The 19,305-nt window shown below is 36.7% G+C and overlaps 1 protein-coding gene across 1 annotated transcript in view; it reads right to left on the bottom strand.

The window, feature by feature from the left end:
- The window catches only part of R3HDM1 (R3H domain containing 1), a 120,604-nt gene that overhangs the window by 19,846 nt on the left and 81,453 nt on the right, over positions 1 to 19,305 (bottom strand). Inside the window, 1 exon segment of the mRNA XM_024569697.4 lies at positions 16,867 to 17,018. Coding sequence (XP_024425465.1) covers positions 16,867 to 17,018 — 152 coding nt within the window.

The following is a 19,305-nucleotide window of genomic DNA, read 5'->3' as shown; positions in this document are numbered from 1 at the left end:
AATAAATGCCAAAGGTTAAAGATGAAGAGAGGATCCTAAAAGTAGCAAGAGAAAAGCAGTTCGTTACCTACAGGGGGCTCCCATAAGACTGTGAGCTGAATTCTCAAAAGAAACTTTGCAGGCTAAAAGGGACTGACAAGAAATATTGAAAGTGATGAAAAACACAGACCCATAGCCAAGACTGCTCTACCCAGCAGAGATATCATTTAGAATTAAAGTGCAGATAAAGAGCTTCCCGGTCAAGAAAAAACTAAAGGAGTTCATCATCACCAAGCCACTATTACATGCAATTTTAAAGGGAGTTATTTAAGAAAAGATCAAAACTACGAACAATAAAGTAGCAATAAATACATATTAAAAACTGAATCTGAAAAACAAACTAAACAAACAAGAAGAACAGAGACAGAATCATGTATATAGATAGTGTTTTGATGGTTGTCAGTTGGGGGAGTAGGTGAAGAGGTGAGGGGATTAAGAAGTACAAATAGGTAGTTACAGAATAGCCAAGGGGATGTAAAGTATAGTATAGGAAATGGAGTAGCCGAAGAACTTACACGTATGATCCGTGGACAGGAACAATGTTGTGTGGACTGCCTGAGGGAGTGAGGCGGGGCTTGGTGGAAGAGGTAAAAGGGGAAAAATTGGGACAACTGTAGTAGCATAATCAATGAAATATAATTAAAAAAAAAATAAAGAATTACAAGGTCCTGGTAACTATTCCTTTGCTTGAGTGAGTTCCAGAGATTCTCCTACCTTTCCTTTTGAGTGATTCTGTTCCTGGCCTTGCATAGTTTTTAAACATACACTTGGTCAGCACCGAGACTCAGTCTCTCTGTAGATCTCCACAGCTCTCTTTGTTGCTGTTTTGTCTTCAGTAGTCTGCCCTGTAAACTCTAGACACCATGACTTCCTTAAACTCCTAACTCCACTTCCTTGACTTAGAGAGAGGCTCTGCTTGGGTTCCCCTTCCCTGAGTTGTAGCTAAAAAAACTATCTCTAGGTAGCAAGCTGAGATAATAAAACTGTTTTCTCTTGCTCAGGCTTTATATTCCTTCACTGCCTAATGAAAACTGTTGTTTCATGAGTTTTTTTTTGGGGGGAGGGGTGGTTTAAGTTAATGTAGAAGGATAAATCCAGTCCATCTTAGCTGGAAATGAAAGTCAAGAGAATATAGATTATTAAGATCCTTCCCTCAGCATGTCTCATATTGTCCCCAACATCAGTTAGTAAAATTCAAAAACCAGCACCATCTCAAGCCACAGAAATTAACAAAATAAATACAGAAAATATGCCAGAAAGACTCTTCTAAAACAAACCTCTTTTGCTTTCTAAACTTGGCTATATCTCAGGGGATTGCTTGTTATCTAGGTTACTTATAGCTTGGAGAAATATCAAATAAAATAGTAAGCCACACAAAATCTTGGGCTGTGAATAAAGTCACTGTGGATTTTCAGCAACAATTTACAAAGTTTAAAATTTACTTGAGAAAGAAAGCTGTAAAAACCTAATGGATAGCCCTGGCTGGTGTAACTCAGTGAATTGAGCATGGGCTGTGAACCAAAGGGTCACCGGTTCGATTCCCAGTCAGGACACATGCCTGGGTGCGGGCCAGGTCCCCAGTGGAGGCCATGTGAGAGGCAACCACATATTGATGTTTCTCTCCCTTTCTTTCTCTCTCTCTTCCCCTTCTCTAAAAAATAAAAAATAAATAAAAATCTTAAAAAAAATCTAATGGATAATTCAAGAGAAGGCAGGGTAATTTAAAAGATTTAATCTTTTCCCTTATATTTTAAAAATGTATTTTATTATCTGAATTTTTCTTTTATACAAGTTCTTTCCTTTGTTTCAAAAGAGTACTACCTATTTTAAAATAAATATTCTACCTCTTTTTTCCAAAAGACATCATGAATTGTCTAAACTTGTGATTTAGTTCTTAAGAGTTCTTTAATCTACTACATGCCATATCGAAGGTTACAAAGGACTTCTTCCTGTTACATCCAATGTCCCTCCCACTCCCCTTAATGGTCTTCCTCCTCCCCAGCAACATCTGACTGCTAATCTTTGAAATCTCCTTGTTTGTTGGCTTCCATAACCCTTTTCTCTACACTGTCGCCTTCATTTCAGACCATTTCCCTTTGGTCTTTTTTGCTGTCTAATAATTATGCAGTATAGGAAGTGGCAAACTGACCATTAGGCCAATTAGAGCCTACTGTCTACTTCTGAATGCCCTGCAAGCTAAGAATTGTTTTTAGAGATAAACATTTGCAATCAATTTGATGACAGAGAACACTAACTTTGAACCCCAATTAAATGAAATGTTACTGCCAACTAAAGTAATTCTATTTTTTACATTAGTGGACCAGTATTTTTTAAAAATATGCTCAATAATTATTATATTTTGAATTTTGTCAATGAACATGTTTGGAAGTATCTTCTCTCTTGTTATAGAAATACCTAAAATAGCATCTATTTTTATATTTTTGTCTATAAAGTCTAAAATATTTCCTGTGTGGCCTATTACAGAAAATTTGCTGACCTTAGATATAGTAGGTATTTTAAAGTAAACGACATCCAAATTACAAGTATACTAATATCCAATCCCAAGACTCTATTGTTGCTAGTAGAACATTTTCCATTAAGATTATCTCAAATTATTCTTTAATTCCTATTCATACAATCACCAAATATTCATTTCTTCTTTCAAAGTGTCTCTCAGATGTTATCTCCTTTCCATTGTCATCGCCATGGTAGAGGACGATCCTGCCACTCGATGCTTACATTATGACACCCTTCTGCCTGCGGTCCTGCCAAATGAAATCCATCTCAATGACCGCTACTAAATTCATTTCTTTAAAAGATAAACTTTATCACACCAATTTCATACTTTAGAAACCACAATTATTTCCTATTAAGAGTTTAAAATACAAATTCTTTACCTGACCTCTTAACTCAAGCTGATTTCTCTCTATTCCAACCTATCAGGGAAAATTCAGATATGCTGCAGAAAGACATTCAAGGATGATGCTTCATGAAAAAAATTCATAAAGAGAATTAAAACTTTCATAAAAAGAATTCCACATATGCACAAAAATTCAGCAACACAAATAAAAACATTCCGAATCCCTCTACTTCAAAAATAAAAACACCAACCTTCCTTTCCCAAACCACAACTTTTTCACATATCTACCTAAAAAAGTAGTAAAAGTATTAGAAAAATACACACTATACTCTAAACAGTGATTATTCTGGTGAATAGTAACTGCTTTGTACAAGGGGCAATGGGTAAGGTAGAATTTCAATATTTTATTCCATGTATTTTACATGGCTTAATTTTTAAACCAGAGCTTATGAATGAAATTTAAAAAAAATATAGAAGATACAATGTTTAAGATATGATTCACATGTTATGTGTGCACTGAAAAATGAATTGAGGAAAGTGCACCAAAATTTAAGTGATTATTTCTGGGTGATGAGATTATAGGTGATTTACCTTTTCACACTTTTTTACATTTTGAAATTTTTCATATTTTCAAATTTTCTATAATGACCAAGCCATATATGTAACCAGAAAGATCCAAACAAGTTAAATGGAGAAGAGATTGTTTTAATAGCAAAATACAGATGTAGCAGAAATACTTTGGGTATTTTTCAACAACAGAAACTGAGAAAGACTGAAGAAGAGCCACAAGTATGATCAGCTAACTTAGGCATAAAATGAAGATCTTTGGCATAAAATATTGCTCTCCCTCACTCTTTTTTTTTTTTTAAAGATTTTATTTATTTTTTAGATTGAGGGGAAGGGAGGGAGGGAGAGGGAGAGAAACATCCATGTGTGAGAGAAACCTCTTGCATGATCCCAACCGGGGACCTGGCCTGCAACCCAGGCATGTGCCCTGACTGGGAATGGAACTGGTGACCTCTCAGTTCACAGGCTGGCACTCACCCACTGAGCTGCACAAGCCAGGGCTTCCCCCTATTCCTTAAAGTTATCTATTTAAATGTTATTTCAATTTAAAATATTAACATTGGGGCACTGCTCTGTGAAGTACATGATTATCTAACCATTATGCCATACATCTGGAACTAATACAGAATATTGAGTGTAAACTGTAGTAGAAAAATAAATTAAAAAATAAAAATGGAGTATTACTATCACTCATTTTTAGTGAGTTCATGAGATATGAAGTGGCTTTAGCATACTCCTCTTCCTTTCACATTTAATATTGTTTTTGTCAATACAACTTAATTTACTAATTAATTTTGCTGATAAATACATGCCTACAAAAATAATAAAAAGCAGTTATATCCAATAAACATAAAATGAATGTTCTAAAAGGCAATGTTTTAGCACCCAAAATAACTTTCTAGGACAGGTGTTAACAACTTCCTTTTCAATAATAACAGAAGGGAAACTTCACTAAAAGTCATGGTTCAATTTGAGACTTTGTTCTCCACAATTATTTCCAAGGATGACTGAGGGAAACAAACTGAAAATGCGAAACCAGATTAGGAGAAATATAATGAATCCAAGATAGGTTCCAGAAGTAGGATAAAGGGGACACTGGAGGAATAATAGGATACAAAATTGAGGAAAAACAGACTGTGGGGAGGAAAAAGGGAAAAGAATTAAAAGTAGACTTTCTTTTCCATTACTTTATATTCTGTGAAACACTGTTGAGAGAGTTCTAAAAAAATAATGGCTAGTCTTTTTAAGTTTTTGCTATGTATGTTAGCCCTTTGATATTACAGATCAAAGACAAAGGTGTATGTCCTTTGAGTTTCAAGATAAAAATGGGAAAATGAAGCATAAAATAGGAGAAAAAAACCCACTAAAACACGAGCAGTTTGAAGATATTATCCAACTAATTTGCCAATTTTGAAAACTATAGGAATAAAGTTAATTTTCTCTCCACACTAAAGACTGTGGAGAAATCCCATGATTTGCTGTAAGACTAGCCTGTCTAACTAGTACGTGTACAGCTTGCTTAAAGTGGCAGGTCACATGACTTGTATTAGGCTATGCTAAATGTTTTTTTTTTTTTAAACAAACTGTAACTTTTTGGGGGGTCTATTCAGAACTGTTTATTGTTTTTTTTTTATTGTTATTCAATTACAGTTGTATGCCTTTCTCCCCATTCCTCCACCCCACCACTAAATCTTTACAGTACACACAAAATTGTAATCCAATCCAAACATAAGATGCCAATAACTGAGAGGTTGGCCTGAAAGCAAAATATTTCCAATTTATGTTTCTGCATACAGAGCCTTTGCAAGGAAATGAGATTGCTAAGCAATTCAAACTACAAAAGACATTTTTCAAAACAAAGCCTCATTTAGTGTTCTAAAGAAATCTTATTTCTTATAATCTGGTGGTAGAGTGAAGGCTATTACATATTACAGTCCATTTAGTAAAAACAGAGGAGTGCTTGGATCAAGACCTTGTAGCTTGGTGTTTAAGATATACCTGCCATCTAACAAACTGAAATCCACTGTCTTTTGGACTATAAGACGCACCAGACCATAAGATGTACCTAGGTTTTAGAGGAGGAAAATAGGAAAAAAACCCTGCTCCACTGCCCCACCCCCCACCAGCGAGCTAGTAAGCTACGTTTGGACTATAAAACGCACCCCCATCCCCCCCCCCAAATTTGGGGGGAAAAGTGTGACTTATAGCCCGAAAAATATGGTACTATACTTGTTGGTATGAAGTCACATACACAGTTTTAGCTTGGGACACTTGGTCTTGGATGAAAATTTACTAATAAAGACAAACACATTATGACTTCATTGTGAATGTGTAAAATATTACTGGGTTAGGGCTACACATGCACAGTTGAAGTCTATGGATGAAAACAAGAAAAGAGGGTTGGGTTAGTGTAGGTCAACGGGTCTTCATGCTTGTTGCCTAAGGAATCAACTGGACAACTTTAAAAAATAATGATGTTTAGGCTTAAGATCAGGTCCAGACTGATATAGAGAGTTATGACTGGTATTTTTAAAGAGCTGTACAGGTCAATCTAATACGCTGCGAAGATCACTGCATCACTGGTAGATATATTAATAAGGAAGGTTGCTAGAAATCAGAAAGAAGAGTTCAGGCCTTCCAGTTAAATTCCGTGGTTAACCTTTTCTGTGTCATAGTTGCTATATGTAAAATAAAAATAAATACATATTCTTATCCTTTCAGAACACTGTAAAAGACAATGTTTGAGAAATATAAAAACTTTGGGCAAGCAAATTTTATAAGAAAGGTTTTATTTGACTTCCTAAGCTTTCTGTAATAAAAACGCCAGTTTAGCCCTGGCCGGCTAGCTCAGATGGTTAGAGCATTGCCCAGATATGCCAAGGTTGTGGTCTGGGCACATACAAGAAACAGCCAATGAAGGCATAAGTGAAACAACAAAGCGATGCTTCTCTCTCTCTCTCTCCCCACTCCAAGAAAAATCAGTAAATAAAATTTAAAACAAGCAAGCAAGCAAACAAACTACCAGTTTAGTAGGATGGAAGATGGAGACCAAGTAGACGGGGCTCAAACTATAATGCTGATGTTATAAACCATTTGGTTAGCAAACTATCTAGTACCTAGACATATCTTATTCCTTACTAGGTTCAAATTATCCCTTCCTTACATTCATTTTGCATGACATTCTAATTGTTTCATATGCATACATTTAGCCTGCCATAAAAATTGTAGCTCCCTAAGGACAAGGACTATGTCCCATCTTTCTCCCATACCTAAATATATTTTAATACGCAAATTCTTGTGGCAATGAGTCTTTTGAATTGGTGAGAAAAGCAAACATTTAAGTGTTCTGACAAATAAAGGCTATAGACTTGTCAAATTTTATATATTTTTCACTTGAACATCATGCTTTAGTAAGATTTAATGGGCTTTAACAGTGGAAATGAACTAAAACTCTTTAACAATATAAACTCATTATTGGTGCATTCTGCATACCTTTTGGTGCCTAACAAAGTATTGGGCACAAAATTCAGTTTATTCTCCTTATTCATAGTAGATATGTTCTATAAAGTGAGGTGAACACTGAATAAGCAAATATTGAGTCACAATATTTGTGTCAACTGATGATGTCCTAACATATACTTACTCTGTAAAACACACCACAACCTTCGTATGTTGAGGAAAACTAGGCAGCACTTCAGCACTATGTTTGGGGGCCATTTTAAGCAGAGAAATTACCAAATAACAGTATAAAAATGAAAAACCTGTGGCACTGAATAGACTGTGAAAAAGACTTGTTTGTAGAATGAGAGCTGAAATAAGGAGGCAGAGTAGTCAACTTGTTTGATCTCAGCTGAGAATGTGCAAGCCAGGTGACTCATTTTTTACTGTCTGTGCATGTTTGTGAAAGGCTGAGAAGGTGTTTGCAAATATCTATTTTGGTGTTACAAATACGTTTTAGCGAATAGGCAAATTCATAAATACAATCCACAATGAGAATCAACCAACCATACACATTTTTCTTTATGTAACTCTGAAAGATAATACATTTTTCATTTCTCACCCCTAATGTTTTTATAAAAATGTAGATTTCAAATTCAGTGAGGTAAATAAATAAAATTTTCTTAAATCCCCAAAAAGGAGTGTCATTGAAGAAGTATTGGTTTTGGATACCAGGAAAGAACAATGAGGTAGATTATGGTTACAAAGAACACACAAGTAAGTCAGAAAAAAAATGTTATGGTACAGAAATTCACATCTTACTATATAGTCTACTTGGGAATAACACCCAAAATAAAAACTATATTTGCAGCCTTAAGGACAAACTTGAGATATTTCAGTTTCTTCCAGCTTTCTTATTTGCTTTTCCAGGAACTGTCTAGCCATCACAATAATCTGGAACAGAGCTCTGAAGCAGGTAAGCACTAAAGGCTCGTGAACTGATAAAACTGATATGACAAACTCCTCAAAGATACCGCAACCTCTTTTCATAGTAGAGTCTCCCAGGATCTGACTCACAGCCTTTTTAAAAAACAAAACAAAACCCAGTTCTGGTAACTCCAATAACCGATTTAAAGCCACTTCACTGACAATAACTGACAATAAGTGACAGCAAGGAACGAGACCATAAATTTAGTCCAATCCTCAGCCTATGATAGTTCAACTTAGGATGTTTTAATTTTACCATGTTGCAAAAGAGGTAAGCATTCAGTAGAAACTGTACTTCAAATTTTGAATTTTGATCTTTCCCTAGGCTAGCGATACACTGCACGATACTCTCTTTGATGCTGGGCAGTGGCAGTGAGCCACAGCTCCAGTCAGGCCCATGATCAAGAGGGCAAATAACTGATACTCTGCAGTGTATTTGCTGGGTTAGGTGATTTTGCCCAACCGCAGGCTAATGTGAGTTTAAGGTAGGCTAGGCTAAGCTATGATGTTTAGTAGATTAGGTATATTAAAAACATTTTGACTTATGATATTTTTAACTTAGGATGTGTTTTTCAGAATATAACCTCATCATAAGTCAAAGAGCATCTATAAATGGAAAGAACCCTAACATGCTCCAAAATACTGTGGGGACACAATATAATCACTGATACTCAGCATTACAGTTCTGAATCAGCAATAAATAGTTTAACTGTTTTTAGCGTACTCTACTTTGTCTATCAGTAGATGAGAGGATAAAACAACTATGGGACATTTACAAAGTGGAATACTACTTCAAAGTTTTACCCTTTGCAACAGTATGATGGACCTGGAGAACATTATGCTAACTGAAATAACCCAGTTGGAGAAAGACGAAGACCCATGATTTACTCATATGCGGAATTTAATGAACTGAACTAACAAGGAAAACGGGGACAGACTCAGATGGAGTGCAGGATGACAGCTAGGGGTAGGGGGAGAGGTTAGGGGGTGGAGGGTTTGAGCAAAAAGGAAAAGGGGGACTCATGGACGTGGACCATAGTGTGGTGATTGTTGAGGGGAGAGGGGGCATAAGAGGATTAAATGGTAATGGGAAAAATAAAATAAAGATAGGACAAAATAAACAAAAGAACATAGTCAAGTATATATGTTTTTTAAAATATGGAATTTCCATACCCAAAGTATAGACATGTAATCACTCATACCAGTCCTGTGAGGTACTATTCCTATCTTACAAATAAGAAAACCAAAGTAAAAAAGGCTAACTTGCCTATAGTCACACAGGCTTGAAGTCAGGTTTTGTTTGATTCCAAAGCTGTGTTCTTAATAACCACATGACGCCATATGATTATTAATGTGTAATGGCACACGAGTCACTTATCTAAAAAAAGTCGCTAATTTAGATCCTCTCATGGTCTTATATCAAATCAGTGAGATTCCATAAGGAAGAGCCTCAAGGAACATGACATACATTTTGGCTTCTGATAAAATGACCTAACAAGCAATCAGGTATGCTCTTGTAAGTACAGTGTAGTAATAAAAACAAATGTAAACTGGCAGTAAAAAACTACTTTATCAGTTATAAAACTAAATTTGAATGGACTAAATTCTCTCACTATATATCAATACCATAACCATATATGTAAACATATACAACCATATTAAAAAACACATTTTAGACTAATTTATGTGAAATTATTTATAAACTCCATTTCATGTGCTTGTGCTAATTAATCTTGCTCATGTTTCCATACCCATATCTGTTAGTATATAATTAGGTACAGAGAAAAGTCCAAAAGGATACAAACTAGGATAGAAACATAGGTTACACTAAGATCAGGAACAAGACAAGGATGCCCTCTCTTACCACTCCTATTCAACATAGTATTGGAAATCCTAGCCACAGCAATCAGACAAGAAAAAGAAATAAAAGGCATCCAAATTCCATCCAAAGGAGGAAATGAAACTGTCACTGTTTGCAGATGACATGATAGTGCACATGGAAAATCCTATAGACTCCACCAAAAAACTACTCGACTTAAGAAATGAATTTGGCAAAACAGCTGGATACTAAGTCAATACTCAGAAATCAAAGGCATTCCTGTATACCAACAATGAAACTGCAGAAACAGAAATCAGGAAAAAAATCTCATTTGATATAACAACAAGAAAAATAAAGTACCTAGGAATAAACCTAACCAAGGAGGTAAAAGACCTGTACTCAGAAAACTACACAACACTGAAGAAAGAAATTAAGGAAGACACAAACAAATGGAAGCATGTACCATGCTCATGGATTGGAAGAATTAACATCAAAATGGCCATATTACCCAAAGCAATCTACAGATTCAATGCAATCCCTATTAGATTACCCATGACATATTTCACAGATATAGAACAAACATTTCAGAAATTCATATGGAACCATAAACGACCCCGAATAGCTGCAGCAATTTTGAGAAAGAACAAAGCAGGAGGGATCACAATTACCTGATATCAAACTGTATTACAAGGCCACTGTCATCAAAACAGCCTGGTACTGGCATCAAAACAGGCACATAGACCAATGGAACAGAACAGAGAGCCCAGAAATAAACCCAAGTCTTTATGGTCAATTCTTTGACAAAGGAGGCAGGAGCATAAAATGGAGCAAAAATAGCCTCTCCAACAAATGGTGTTGGGAGATCTGGACAGCTACGTGCAAAAAAATGAAACTGGATCACCAAATTACGCCACACACAAAAATAAATTCAAGATGGATAAAAGACTTAAATATAAGTTGTAACACCATAAAAGTCCTAGAGGAAAACACTGGCAGGAAGATCTTAGACATTCCACGCAGCAACATCCTCACAGACATGTCCCCTAAAGCAAGGGACATAAAGGAAAGAATAAACAAGTGGGACCTCATCAAAACAAAAAGCTTCTGCATGGCTAAAGAAAACAGTGTTAAAATAAAAAGGGAACCAACTACATGGGAAAACATATTGGCCAATGATACCTCAGACAACGGCCTGATCTCCAAAATATATAAAGAACTCACACAACTCCACTCCAGGAAGACAAACAACCCAATTAAAAAATGGGCAAAGGACTTGAACAGACACTTCTCCAAGGAAGACATACAGAGGTCCCAGAGACATATGAAAAGATGCTCAGCATCACTAGGCATCAGAGAGATGCAAATTAAAAGCACAATGAGGTACCATCTCACACCAGTCAGAGTGGCCAACATAAACAAATCCACACACAAATGTTGGAGAGGATTCGGAGAAAAGGGAACCCTAGTGCACTGTTGGTGGGAATGCAGACTGGTGAGGCCACTGTGGAAAACAGTATGGAATTTCCTCAGAAAACTAAAAATGGAACTGCCCTTTGACCCAGCAATTCCGCTGCTGGGATTATACCCTAAGAACCCTGAAACACCAATCTAAAAGAACCTGTGCACCCCAATGTTTATAGCAGCACAATTTACAATAGCCAAGTAACTGGAAGCAACCTAGGTGCCCATCAGCAAATGAGTGGATCCAAAAACTATGGTATATTTACACAATGGAATTCTATGCAGCAGAGAGAAAGAAGGAGCTTATACCCTTTGCAACAGCATGGATGGAACTGGAGAGCATTATGCTAAGTGAAATAAGCCAGGCAGTGAGGGACAAATACCACATGATCTCACCTTTAACTGGAGACATTGAAGTTAAGAACAATCTAACAATGGGCAGGGGGGAGTGGGGAGGGGACAGTGAGGAGAGGGGATTACAGGTACTATAAAGGACACATGGACAAAATCAAGGGGGAGGGTAGAGGTAGGGGAGGGAGGGGGGTTTAGCTGGGGTGGGGTGGAGGGATGGGGAGAAAAGGCAGACAACTGTAATTGAATAACAGTAAAAAATTAAAATTAAAAAAAAGAAATGAAACATGGGTTACACAACTTATGTGTGGATGGGAAATTATACAAGTGGAAGGGATGGGGTGGGGAGAGGAGGTTACACCATCAAAAAACTGCCTGTATAACATGATCTCATATGTAAAATTATGTTTCTAAAGAAATTAGAGGAACCCTGGCTGGTGTGGGCCAGGTCCCCAGCTGGGGGAGTGCCAGAGGCGACCAATCGATGTATCTCTCACACATTGATGTTTCTGTCCCTCTTTTTCCTTCCTATCCTCTCTCTCAAAACAAACAAACAAGCAAACCAACCAACCAACCAACCAACAAACCAACCTACCCCACAACAGAATGTTTTAGACTAGTACTTAGTCATCTGCTATTCACAATATATTAATAAAGGAAAAATGCAAAATAATGTCTACTGTCTATTAGAAGCTAACCTACCAATTCCAATATATGTGTATTTATATGTGCATGTTTGTATGAACAGCAGGCCAATACAAACAGAACACATACCAGCTTGTGAGCACTTGTGACCTGGAGGTGTGAGCAGAGTGGGAACGTGATGGTTAGCTTTCCTTTTACACACCTTTATACTGATTGCTCCACTTCTGTCAGCAAGGATAACTTATTTTGTAATTAAAATATCTAATAAAAAACTTAAAAAGTATAAGGAAGTTACAGAAACAATAATATTAAGGGCAATAATATAATATATAAAGGAGAATTAATTATACACATGTACAGACACAGATATGCAAGTTGGCCTCTGCTGTTAAAGAAGTGTTTTCATTCAGTATGGATTTACCAAGCTTCTATCTCAGCCAGGCCTGCTCTAGGTGTGTAAGTATTCAGACAAACCTCTTCTCTGCATGTAAATACACTAGAATACATAAAATAAAATATAATTTACACAAACTAGCACATCTAGACTTACAAAGGGATGGTCTATATATATTAATACTTAGATGGTAATTTAATGGTCTAATTAATAATAAATGCCAACAGTTGACCTTTAAGTGGAAATGTGAATATTATGGTAATTTACTTGTTAATACTACCAAGAACTAGAAATAAACATTTCTATAAGGAATGCTATTATAGAGATTAAGACTGAGGGCCAAGATGGAGGCATAGGTAGGCACGCTTTGCTTCCTTTCACAACCAAAAGAAGGACAACAACAAATTTAAAAATACAAATCAACCAGAAATGTCAAAAAATCAAACTGTATGGAAGTCTGATAACCAAGGAGCTAAAGAAGAAACATTCATCCAGGTGGGTAGGAGGGGCGGAGATGGGCAGCCAGGTCAGAGAAGATGACTGGCAAGGCAGCAGACCAGGCAGATATTGTGGTGGCTGGCATACTAGTCAGCCCCATGTTTGTGTGAGGATAAACTGGAAGGTACATCTGGGGACACAGACAGACTATGCAACCCAGGGATCCAGTGCAGGGAAATAAAGTCTTAAAACCTCTGGCAGTGAAAACCTCTCGGGGTTGTGGTGGCAGGAGAAACTTCCAGCCTCACAGGAAAGTCTGTTGGAGAGACCCAACAGACCCAACATTCTAGGGTCCTAGAATGTACACAAACCCACCCACCCAGGAATCAACACCAGAAGGGCCCAATTCACTTGCAGGGAGCGGGGGAAGTGACTGAAAGCATGGGGAGAGCTGGGCAAACTACACTGTTCCCTCTCTGACCCCTCCCCCACATACAGAGCCACAATGCAGAGAAGTGGGTTGCCCTGCCCTGGTTAATACCTAAGGCTCTGCCCCTTACAATGTAACAGGTACCTTGAGACAAGAAAAATGGCCCAAATGAAAGAACAGAGCAAAACTCCAGAAAAAGAACTAAGCAACGAGGACCTAGACAACCTATCAGATGCAGAGTCCAAAACACCGGTAATCAGGATGCTCACAGAAATGATTGAGTATTACTGCAAAGTAAAGGAAGAAGTGAAGGCTATGCAAAGTGAAATAAAGCAAAATATTCAGGAAACCAACAATGAAGGGAAGGAAACTGGGACTCAAATTAACGGTTTGGAACATAAGGGAGAAATAAGCATTCAACTGGAACAGAATGAGGAAACAAGAATTCAAAAAATGAAGAAAGGCTTAGGAACTCCCGGGACAACTTTAAACGTGTCAACACCCGAATCATAGGGGTGCCAGAAGAAGAGGAAGAGCAAGAAATTGAAAACTTATTTGAACAAATAATGAAGGAAAACTTGCCCAATCTGGCAAAGGAAATAGACATGGAAGTCCAGGATGCTCAGAGAGCCCCAAAGAAGTTGGACCCAAGGAGGTACACACCAAGGCATATCATAATTACATTACCCAAGATTGAAGATAGGGAGAGAATCTTAAAAGCAGCAAGAGGAAAGGAGACAGTTACCTACAAAGGAGTTCCCATAAGACTGTCAGCTGATTTCTCAAAAGAGACCTTGCAGTCAAGAAGGGGCTGGAAAGAAGTACTCCAAGTCATGAAAGGCAAGGACTTATATCCAAGATTACTCTATCCAGCAAAGCTATCATTTGGAATGTAAGGGCAGATCAAGTGCTTCCCAGATAAGGTCAAGTTAAAGGAGTTCATTATCACCAAGTCCTTATTATATGAAATGTTAAAGGGACTTATCTAAGAAAAAGAAGATAAAAAATATGAACATTAAAATGAGAACAAACTCACAACTATCAACAACTGAACCTGAAAAACAAAAACAAAACCAAACTAAGCAAACAATCACAGAAATGGAGATCACATGGAGGGTTATCAGTGGTGATGGGGTGGAGGGAGAATGGGGAAAAGGTACAGGGAATATGAAACATAAATGGTAGGCACAAAGTAGGCAGGGGGAGGTTAAGAATATTATAGGAAATGGAGAAGCCAAAGAACTTATATGTACAACCCATGGACATGAACTAAGGGGGATGGAATGCTGGTTAGAAGGTGGGTGGAGGGGGATCAAGGGGAGAAAAGAAATGGGACAAGTGTAATAGCATAATCAATAAAATAAACTTAAAAATGGAATGCTAATTATATTTTTAGAAGAGTCGGTAATTACCAAATGTGTTTTACCCAAAGGGGTCCTTAATTAATCCTGCATATGACTTGATTTCCTACCAAATAACTAGTCTAAAAGGTAGGATACAAGTCTGACAGGATACACATTTCTGCTTTCTATGCAACACATTCTATTTCTAACATTGGTAATCTAGTTGGAATACATCAGTGCCAATTTGTTACATGGTAACCAATCATTACTGTCAATTCATAGCTAGCTTATTTCAAATATATCTGCCTTATCTAGGTCATGGTCCTAAACTGAGTAATTTCAAAGACTACTTTGCAAGATTCAAGTTGAAGGCTGTTGGGGAATTTCAGTAATTTTTTAATTACTGTGCTTCTAAGCAACTCCTCAGGCCAAGAATAGGTCTCAAACTTTAATTTTTTTTTGAAAAACAGGCCCAGGGGCTAAAAATATGTGTGGTTCATTCAAAGTGTAGTCATTAGTGTCTACTTGACATCTTTTGGATTCTGCCATCACGCTTAAAATAAGACTGAAAATAAAGGTGGGCAGAGAATTATGCTCTCTCACCTCCACACATACTCCTAGGGCCAGGTCCCTCAGAAGTCAGGTAGTCAAGATCTTTTTTGTTTCAAGGAATTGATAATATAACAAACATTTTATATAGATTCTGATAGGCTTCATCTCCTTCCTTCATGGAAGCCCTTCCACCATGCCTATAGGCTACAGAAGTAACATATTCACATAGGTATCTTTTGGTCTCTGTAGTAAATAGTACTTATTTCTCAGCCTCTGCCCTTCAAAGGAAGTATTACTTTCATAATTTTCTCTCAAATAAATGAAAGATTATACTTTGGTTCAAAAAGCAGATAATTCAGCAATTTTTACAATATTCATTTCACGTGTTTTAGCACAGAATTCTGCCTCTAGCTGACAATTCAGAAATTGAATTGGCATTATAGAGCAATTTATTAATTGACAATTAATAAATCAGAAAAAGAGGCACAGGTTGAGAGTATTTTCTCCCTATTTATAGAACTTAAACTCATACAACAAATGCAAAATCTAATGTAGTGTACATTTCTATTTTTATTTTGTTAACAACTGTACCTCAAAAGACCTGGGGCTCATCACAACATAAAACTCCAAAGCTGCCTGTAAGATTCACAAACAACCCGTTGTTTAAATAACCTGTGTGTCTTCAATCTGTGGCAGCTACAGAGCCATGTGAGTTCCTCTGGTGTGTGTATTTCTGATAACACATAAAATGTGAGCCAAGTCCCCATTTCCTAAGCAGATTCAATGAAGCAAGTATGTCAATCCCCTCTTCACCCCTAAATACCACCAGTAACCCTAACTGGGTGGTATCTCTTATCAGCAATTATAACTAAGGACCCCTTCTTAGTGTGAGCACTGAGGCCCCTCTGGCAACCTTTCAGGGATGTCATGAGAATAAATGAAGGACTGTAATACACTTTGAGCCACAGACTAAAAGTACCCAATTCAGGGAAAGATTGCTATTTTTAACACATTAGGCTTATCAGAAAAGCTTCTGCTCTTCCAAGTTAAGTAGCTAATGGAATAGTGCACAACTTGCTTTAATATAGAGCTACTATCATTTGCTTCTCTTATATTCCTCCTTCCCCTTACTGATAAAAAATGAGCTCCCCAGAGCCTAAAAAATTTCAGCATGGTATTTTGCTGCTGATGTTAAAATAAGGAAATACATTCTCACCAAACTCCTACAAAATCCTTAAATATTAAAAAACAAATGCTTTAAACTCCAAGGTCTATGGTCAACTATTTTATTCTACTTGGGTAAATAAAAGGAGACCAGTTTTAAGAGAAACATCTGAATCTTTAGTTTATATATGGAATGCTTTACTTACACTTATTTTGTTAAAAGAAACAGTAGAAAAATAGATTGTATCATAGTTTTTCTATTCTACATTAGAGAATGATCAGAGGTAATGCCCCAGAGACAACTTTAAAATTAACAACAGACCAATATCCTGATAAAAAACGAGAAGGTATAGAATTAGGTTTCTTAGTCATACTCACCTTAAATTATTTTGTTGGCCAGGTGGAATGACACTATAATAAACTGGAATTCCTGCTGTGGGCATAGATCCTTGATTAGACTGATTAGGGAAAATAACGGGCTGTTGATAAGTCTGATGGGCAATTCCTTGAGAACCTTGAGGCAGTGAAACCTAAAATTTGAGACAGTTTAAAAGGAAAAGGTTCTTCAAAACCTTGCAAATCTTAATGCCTTTAGCCTTCGTAAAACTTTTCAAGTAGGACCAGTTAGGAGTAAGCTGAAATTGTCAATAGACTGTCCTGATAAGTTGACCATAACACTACCACTTTATTTCTATGGTCTTTTCAGCCAGCTATTGTTTCTCACTAGCATTCGTCCATCGTACAGCAGGCTAGATGCACTGCATTATTAAAAAATAGACTTGTGTCCCTAAGTAAAAGTTATTTTAAGAAATAAACTGTTTTCAAACAAGGACGACCATTTGATAAGGAAAGAGTAATACAGTTTACCTCAGGCAGAGCTAAGGAAAAACCCAGGCAAGGCACCTGTGAGATACACTGGATCCGAAAGAGTGTAAGCCCTGGAGCTTAAGATATTTAGATATGATATCAGCTTCATCACTTTGCTATCTTTGTAACACTGGGCAAGTGACAACTATTCTGTGGCCCCAGTTCCTTATCTGAAAATAATGGAATGCCACCTACATCTCAGGGGAGTATTATCTTTATTACAATCTCCATTTACAGGTTCGAGCACAGTAAGTAGCCTTTGGTGAACAGTGGATCTTTCAATTCTCTGTTTTCTACATTATCTGCATAAAAACCATGTGAACATAAGAGTCTTTAATTCTGTATTTCAATTCTCCAATTTCTATCATTTCTAAAACAGAAATTGCACAGGCATAATGAATTCTTAATTTTAAAATATGCCACAACATTACAGTTGGATTAAAGTAATTTTAGTAAATAAAGTCAATCTGAAACGTTCTGATGATTATGATGATGATGTTAGCAACAGTAGTAGAATGATAGCAATATTACTAATAGAGAAGACAATAAAAGTTAACAATACCGAGCACTTACTGCATGTTCAGGTTCTGTTCTAAAGAGTTTTGTATATTATTACATTGTCTTCCCGACAACCCTAATAAGTTACTTGTATCATCCCCGGTTGATAGACGGGGAAACTGAGGTTAAGTAACTTCTCCAAGATTGTACAGCTAGTAAGTATGGAAGTCCGGATTTGAACCCATGCCCTCTGGCTCCAGTGCCTCAGTTCTTTAACCACTTTGCCCTGTTCCTGATTAACTTCTAAGTCTTGCCTATACAGCACGTTTCTGAAATGTAACTGGTCCTCTTAAAATACACAGTAATCTCTTAATCACTTTCAATTTGGTTCAACCATTGCAAAGAGAAATTTACTGGTTTGATGGATCCAACTCTGTATAACACAATATATTTCAGTCTTTTTGTCTACTGAGGCAGTGTTAACATTCTGATATTATTTCTGATTGTATTTAAATTAACACACATATAGGTGAACTTAGGGAAAATGACACAACTCAATCTAGATGACTTAAGCTATAGAATAAATCTATAATTAGTAGTAAAGAAAAAAAAAACCCTGAAGTACCAAAAAAGAGAGTACAGTATTTCTGAATGTACAGCCATGGAATACACTCTGCTGATGACAGATGACTTTTCTGGCCTTTTTTGTAGATAACAGTTTATCACCACCTAGCTCATCTACTCAATGTAGGTGGAAGTGTAAAGAGGCTGTCATTCATTGTTCATCAGAGCAACACTTCTTACAATCATTCAGCCAGTGTGAAGATGACATGAAATACCACGGGAAAATAATTTATAGCTTATAAAAAAGTATGCAATAGAAACTATAACTTCACTCTGAAGCATTTTTAATATCTAGCTCCATTTTTTAAAACTACATCAACAAGGTTGTAGTTTATTTAAAAGTTGTATTTCTTGCCCTAGGTTGTGAGCTACTAAAGGTCAAGGGCAAATCTTATTTACACAGTGCCTGGGCATCTTCTCTAATAGATGCTCAATGTACTGGATTAGGTAGCATGACCAGGGTCCTTGAGAAGGGAGAGTCTGTGGTGTGGTACCAATCCTAATGACTTAGCTATGAATAAAGTAGGGGACAGACAGTCTCATGTACCTAGGGTCATGCACAGAGGATATAAATTAAAAAGCATGGAAAATGTGAGAAAAGAAAGATGCAAAATCCAATTTAATAATGTATCTTTTCTCTTTTTCCTTAGTTGCTTTCTATAACTAGGGGGCTTCAAAACTAGACATACTCTTTAGTGTTCAACAGTCCTTGACAATTTCACATTTTAATTTTAATTTTCTGGAATTTAATGGAATATGATAGCACCTTTGCTCATATACTTCTCTATCCCCAGAATGTTTTCCTAACCAATTTATGCCTGTAATTTT

This window comes from Desmodus rotundus, chromosome 2, assembly GCF_022682495.2.
Source record: "Desmodus rotundus isolate HL8 chromosome 2, HLdesRot8A.1, whole genome shotgun sequence".
Classification (NCBI taxonomy): Eukaryota; Metazoa; Chordata; class Mammalia; order Chiroptera; family Phyllostomidae; genus Desmodus; species Desmodus rotundus.
The sequence above is the reverse complement of the archived record's forward strand: the minus strand, read 5'-3'. Positions and strand labels throughout refer to the sequence as shown.